This window comes from Garra rufa, chromosome 21, assembly GCF_049309525.1.
Source record: "Garra rufa chromosome 21, GarRuf1.0, whole genome shotgun sequence".
NCBI classification, from domain to species: Eukaryota; Metazoa; Chordata; class Actinopteri; order Cypriniformes; family Cyprinidae; genus Garra; species Garra rufa.
The window spans coordinates 32,464,404-32,471,422 of NC_133381.1; the positions used below are offsets into that span (position 1 = coordinate 32,464,404).

At 41.8% G+C, this 7,019-nt stretch overlaps 1 protein-coding gene across 2 annotated transcripts in view; it reads right to left on the minus strand.

Moving 5' to 3' along the window:
* Positions 1–7,019, minus strand: part of sptb (spectrin, beta, erythrocytic) — a 31,753-nt gene extending 24,734 nt beyond the window's left edge. Inside the window, exon 1 of one of the 2 annotated variants that reach the window (XM_073826688.1) lies at positions 6,820–7,019. In XM_073826688.1, the coding sequence (XP_073682789.1) occupies positions 6,820–6,976 (157 nt within the window). In that variant the 5' untranslated portion in view covers positions 6,977–7,019. Of the gene's footprint in view, positions 1–2,753; positions 3,283–6,819 lie in introns of those variants that run through there. The other variant, XM_073826687.1, reaches the window with a different exon arrangement.

Genomic DNA, 7,019 nt, shown 5'->3' on the forward strand with positions numbered 1-7,019 from the left:
ATCGAGCCAGTAGCCTCGCTGCGCAAACCTAAAGCCCGCCCTTTACGCACCTCCCTGGATCAAACGTCACGAACCCCCTCCCCTTTCAGCGGGGAGATTGAAAGTAAGTCACGGTAGTGTGATCATCGAACGAAGACAGCTGAAGCGGCTGTTTGTTTGCTCCTTTCGGTGTTTTCTTCGTGGAAGATGAGGCAGCGAAAACAAGATGCGAAGACGGAGGCTCAGCGGCGTTTACACCGAAAGCTTATATTAGCTGCAAGGCGAAAAAGAACAATACAGGGACGTGGAAGCCGGATACAGCGAATGCAGAAACGCCTTGTAATGTTGGTGATGTCTGTTCTGATGCAAGAAGTGCTTTGCAACAGTTGTTTATGCAGCAGCAATATTTGTAATATATTACATTAATAAATCACTTGAAAAGAAGCGTTGTTTTTATGACCTACACACAAATCTTTCGTCTAACTTGGTATTACATCAAACAAAATGTTGCACATTATCTACACACTACTGCAAAAAATAACTACACATTTGTACCTCTAGTATAATTTTTTATGCCTTTATTTAGGTACAGATACAGGTACAGTGTATGTTATGTTATCAAGGTGTGTTGGTGAATTTTTGTGGGTTTTTTTGGATGATGTAAATAAACTTATACATCAGATCTCATTTTTATGGGATCTTATTTGCATTTGTCCAAAATTTTATTTTTATCAAGTCTTCGTTTCTGCAGACGCCGTCAAACTGGCGTTCTAGCTATATTGTCCTCGGCCCAAATGCTTAGAAGAGCCCTGTATTAATTAGTAATTCGGCGAAATGCGCTTCTTACCGCAGACACACTCCGCCTTTCACTTTGACCACGCCTCAAGCCCCAGCTGGCCCGCTTTGGCCCAAGGTTTTCGTAGGGCCGAAAAACCCGGGCCATTGGCCCTGAGGAAGCACCGACGAGGCACGATCAGGCCCCGGAAGTGACAATGGAAACGCGACTGGCCCTGGCACGCACTAGCACGCCTGCTTTTGGCCCGACAGTGAAAACGCGGCTAATGTTTACTTTAGCCCCGTTTAGCAGCAAAACTTGCTAAACAACACATTATTAAAAAAGGCCATTTGCAAAGATGCATAAAAAACCCTTTTACTCACTTCTGCTCTGGGTGAAGCTGCATCACGAATGATTTGCACAAACATAGATGCATATGTAGATCAGGTCTGCAAGTTCCTTTCAAAAACGAAAGTAACGTTAATCCTCTGCGTCTTCAACGGCTCAGATGTCGGGAGTAAATGATGACTGCTATGTTCATTATTACATCAAACAATCTGAGTCACTCAATCTGAGACATTCTTGTCTTCCCCTGCACCTGAGTCGACACAATGGCGATCGAAGTCGGACTGTTTCAGCTCGGTGAGGGCGGGTCTAAAGTAAGGCGCTCATGTCAATCTACTATCAAGGGAGTGGCCTCTGTTGGTGTGCCGTTACACCGACAAGAAGCTGAGAATGACCTGATTTTAAAAATGGGATATTACTTTTAAAGATAAAAAAAACACTGGGTGGATTTTTATCATTGTAGGGTGGTTGTGTACACAAACTGCCAACACACAATAATGTTCAAACAACATGTAAAAGTCTGTTTCAACTGAAAGAAACTTGCACTGACTGATCTTAAAATATACCAGTGCCTTTGTTTTGTCTTAAAATGCACACCAGTAATGTTTTATCTAAGGCATGTTTAAAATAATTACTTAAATGTCCTAACTGAAGTATGACCCAATCCTGGCTTTGTCTAAGCCTGTCTGTGAAACCAGGCCCATGTCTATTTGTCTTTACACTAACCAAGTTTAATCTCTTCCTATACATTCATACTATACATGCATAGTGATAGTTATAAAAAATACTCTTTCTGAACCATGCACTTTCTGTTCCACAGCATTAAAAAAACTCTCCCATCAGAGAAAAAGAGGAAGCACAGTTTTACGCAAATTAACAGTGACAGTCAACATCTCTCTAAAAATAAACAGAGCTGCCAGGAGTGAATAAGTGAGATGAGACCTCAATGCTGAATACCCCAAATCAGAGAAAAACACAGAAACAACATTTCCTGTAAAAGGTAATAATAGCAAAAAACAAGAGGTAAATGGTGAGCCATTTGAAGCTGCATTTAAACTGCATTTTGGAAGTTCAAACTCAGGGGCACCATAGAAGACCACTATATAGAGAAAAATCCTGAAATGTTTTCCTCAAAAACATAATTTCTTTACATCCGAAGAAAGAAAGACATGAACATCTTGGATGACAAGAGAGTACCTTATCTGTAAATTTTGGTTCTGGAAGTAAACTACTCCTTTAATTTGAAGACTTAATGTGAAATTATTGCAATATAAAAGTAACATTTCCTATAAAAGGTAACAATAGCAAAAGACAAGAAGTAAATGGTGGGTAGTCTGCCAGTGTACCAATCACTTTGTAATTCATCAAGAAAAAGATTTATGGGGTGGGGTGGGGGGGGGCAAAAAGTATTTTTTCCACTGGCCTTGTCATTAAATATTAACAGGTAACGCAGTGAGCAATTGGGGCATATATGCAGGATAAATAATGAAATTAATAAATACTGTACATAAAAAGACAAACTAGTTCCAACAGAAAACAATGCCCATCCCATTCTGGATCTCTACCTAATCCCATAACTCCCCTGTGGCAGGGTGGAGGGGTATGCCAGGAAAGACTGCCCCCTCTCTGATGAAAAACTCCAGCAGGACACTACCTTGCAGTTGTCTGAACCGCCCATCCAGGATGGAGTTGTTAAAGCAGATGTTGGAAGCACTATAGCTCAGCCAGCGTGCTCGCTTCATACTCCGGGATGGGGACAGGGGGCAAGATGGAGAGGATCGTGGAGGCGAGGGCCGATGGCCCCTTGGGGTGCAGGAGGAAGAGGACGATGAGGTTGAGGAGACTGAAGTGAGAGTCATGGGTGCTACTTTAGGTGCGATCCCGGGTAAAGTTCCATTCCTCTCTGGCAGGTGCTCGGGTTCACGAATGTGGGCACTGCTAGTTTTGCCCCCTCTCCTGTTCTGGGCCCTGTAAACCGGCGGGGTGCTTCTGCTCCGGCTGCCTGGTGCATTGGTCCGGGTCGGGACTTCTTTTACCGTGGTATATTGCCGGCTGCTGACTTCTCGGACGACTGGGGTTGGGCGGATCGCGATGGTCTCTCTGCTGGTCTTCAAGCTAAGTTTGACCTCCCTCAGCCGGGTCTGGCTCACGGGCACCGCACGACACAAACAGGGGCTGCTCATCCTCGCCACGTTAAATCAACATGCAAAGTGCGAGACAAACAGGACGCTCTTTCTCCCTCCTTCTGTCTGGAGTCCTGTTATCTTCTTTCTCCTGCACGCCCTCCCTCTCTCTCTTTCTCTCTCCTTCCCGCCCTCACTCACTCTTCACTTAGCAGTGATGCTGTTGTGCCTCTCCCCAGCAGCACATGGAGTGGTTGTCCATGCATATAATATGCCCCCTTTCCTGTCCGCCCCACAACACACTCATCTAAAATTTCATCAACTGACCATACATGTGTTTGTGTGTGTTTTTTGATTTGTTACAAATGCAATGTGATGTCAGACTGTAAGTGCGTGCATAAGCAGTTTTGGCGCTGATGTAAATACAAACTACAAATGTATTAATGACTGTGTACTCAAAGTGTACTTAGTATACTCAGAGGGATGCGTGTCTGTTCAAAGGCCGTAAATCACGGTGAAGAAAGGGAACCACTTCTCTCTAGCTCGCTCGCTCCCTCACTTTTTAACTCTCTCTAATTGCATTAGAGAAAAAGCAGAGCACAGATGCACCGACAGAACACATCACACTCCCCCTGGCTCAGCAACATACACTTGGCTTAAAGAAGCAGGCCGAATTTGAGTACACCATCGCCAATGCATTGAAAAACAGAAAGATGGCTAAACAAATCTCATTTTCAAAAAAAAAAAAACTAAATACATGACATATTTTAGTTTACCATAAATGCTTATTAGTACACTTTAGCCATATTTCAGAAATAATTTACTGATTTATCATAAGTAATTATGAAAATATAATGATGCTATGATCCTAAGTTGTACCTAAGTGGGTAAAAAACACTTAAAAATTCAGCTAACTGCATTTATTATATATTTAAACTATAATACATTTTCATTCACCCAAAAATGAAAATTCTATCATTAATTACTCACCCTCATGTCGTTCCAAACCCATAAAGACCTTTGTCAGACCTTTCTGGGTCAGAAAGCTCAGGGATTTCATTAAAAATATCTTAATTTGTGTACTAAAAAATTAACAAAGGTCTTGTAACGACATCAGGGTAATAATTAATGACAGAATTTTCATTTTTGGTTGAACTTTTGATGAGCATTTGCTGTTAATATACTCAACCTTGGGCCATCCAAGATGTAGATGTAGGCTATTTTTTTTTTTTTCAAGAGAATAGTAAAGAAGATTTTAGCTGAAACCATGGTCCTTCTTCTTTACTTTTCAGTTCTTCTGAAGAAAAAAAGTCACCTACAGTGCCTTGCAAAAGTGTTCGTACCCCCTTTTTCATGTTTTATGTTGATGCCTTATGTTAAACTGTTTTAAATTACTTTTTGTCCACATCAATCTACACTCCATGCACCATAATGACAAAGCAAAAACAGAATTGTCACAGCTTCATAAATGTATTAGAAATAAAAAAAACTAAAATAAGTACATTGCATAAGTATTAAGTAACTACGTACTTAGCTGAAACATCTTTACAGCCTCAAGTCTTTTGGGTATGATGCAACAAGATTTGCACATTAACATTTGGCAATTATCTGCCATTCTTGGCCTCAACTCTTCACCTCTCAAGCTCTGTCAGCTTGGATGGGGTCTGGCAGACATTTTCATGTTTTTCCAGAAATGTTTGATTGGGTTCAAGCCCAGACTCTGGCTGGGCCACTCAAGGACATTCATTTCGCAGAGTTGTCTATAAGCTCTTGCTGTGTGCTTAGGGTCATTGTCCTTTTGAAAGGTCAACCTTCTGCCCAGTCTGAGGTTCTGAATGCTCCTGACTGGGTTTTCATAAAGGCTATCTCAATAATTTGGTGCATTGGGCTTTTCTTCTGCTATGACAAGTGTTTGAGTCCTTGCCACTGAAAAACAGCCACACAGCATGAGGCTGCTACCAGCACACTTTACTTTTGGGATGGTACTCTGCAGGTGATGAGCAGTGCCTGGTTTCCTTCAAACATGATGTTTGGAAATGAGGTTAATCGGACCACAGAATCTTGTTTCTCACTGTCTGAGGGTCCTTTAAATGTTTTTTTTTTTTTGCAAATTCCAAGTTGATTTTCATGTGTCTTCACTGAGGAGAGGATTGAGTCTTCCCACACCACCATAAAGCCCAGATCAGTGGAGTGTTGCAGTGATGTTTGTCCATCTGTAATTTTCTCCCATCTACATATATGATCATGGAGCTCAACTAGAGTGACCATCAGATTCTTGGTCACTCTAACCAAGGCCCGTCTCCATCAATTGCTAAGCTTGGCCAGGAGGCCAGCTCTGGGAAGAGTTCTAGTTGTTTTAAACTTCTTCTATTAGGGTAGAGACTACATGCTTCTGTGAACCTTCAATGCAGCAGATTTTTTTTTTTACTTTTCCCCAGATGTGTGGCTTGATGCAATCCTGTTTCTGGGCTCTACAGACAGTTTTTTCCTCAGGGTTTGGTTTTTGCTCTGATATGCATTTTCAGCTGTTAGACCTTTTATTAAGACATGTGTGCCTTTCCAAGTCATACCCATTCAATTGAATTTGCCACAGGTTAGCTTCACTCGAAGTGTAGTAACATCTACAAGCAATATGAATGCTCCTGAGCTACATTTCAACTGTCCCAGATAAGGGTATGTATACTTATGCAATGGAATATTTAAGTTTTTTTATTTTTAATAAATTAGCAAAGATGTTAAAAACTTTTTGCTTTGCCATTATGGTGTATGGAGTATAGATTGACAAAAGGCAGCAACATAAGCAAAAGTGAAAAAAATGAAGGGGTATGAATACTTTTGGGACAGTGAAAAGTACATACTGTACTTGCTCCTTTACGTAAAATACGCATCAACATCTTGACATCTCACATCTCAGGAAGTAGTTGGTGGTGTAGACATCCACAGGCACAAAGAAATTTTCTGCTACTGTGGACTTTAACAATAACATTTGTGAAAGAAGAACTGTTCCAAAAAATACATCTGACATGTGTTCTTGTTATTTTGAAGCAAATCTGACAATCAGAACTGGTTTACTGTGTTAATTCAGTCACAGAGGTATTTGTGTGAGGCTTTTTTGACTTGGGCCAGTAAACAACCACCTAACAAACAACTACACAGCAACACACCGGCATTGTAAAGCACCACTATTTCTTCAGAAAAAAAAAAAACGATGACAGTGTACTGTCACTCAGTTATCATAACCATAATGTGTGGATTACCCAGTCCCTGGAAAGGGTCTTGTAAGTCTGGTCATGAAGTCGCTATTTAAAACTTGCTGTCTCTGAGAGCAGCAGTCACCACAGGTGTGCCAAAAATTACAAGCTCCTGCAACCATCCTGGAGATCTAAGCTATGGGCACAGACGGGCAGGGCAGCTGTCCAGCTCAGTCATACAGAGGCATGCTAAATATGTGCAAATGATCCTGGCTGGTCAAGGGGGGCAGGAGAGGATAGTGTTCAGCTGCCTGTACGACTGTATATGTATTTGCACATTTGTGGGCTCTGTATATCTAAGCCAAAGCAACATGTGCTCAGTTTTACGTCACTTGAGACGACTCACCTGCGAGCGCTTTAATGCGCGAGCGCTCAAACAGTCTGGCCGAGCTGTTGTCATTGTCGAGCTCTTCATCAGACAGTTCGAAGCGAGTGTTGATGCGGCTGTACTGCTGAGTGATTTCAGCATTGTCAAAGTCTGTGGTGGAGGTCATAGTTGCCATCAAGATGAAGAGGAATGAGAGGGACCAAACACCTCAGCGTGCC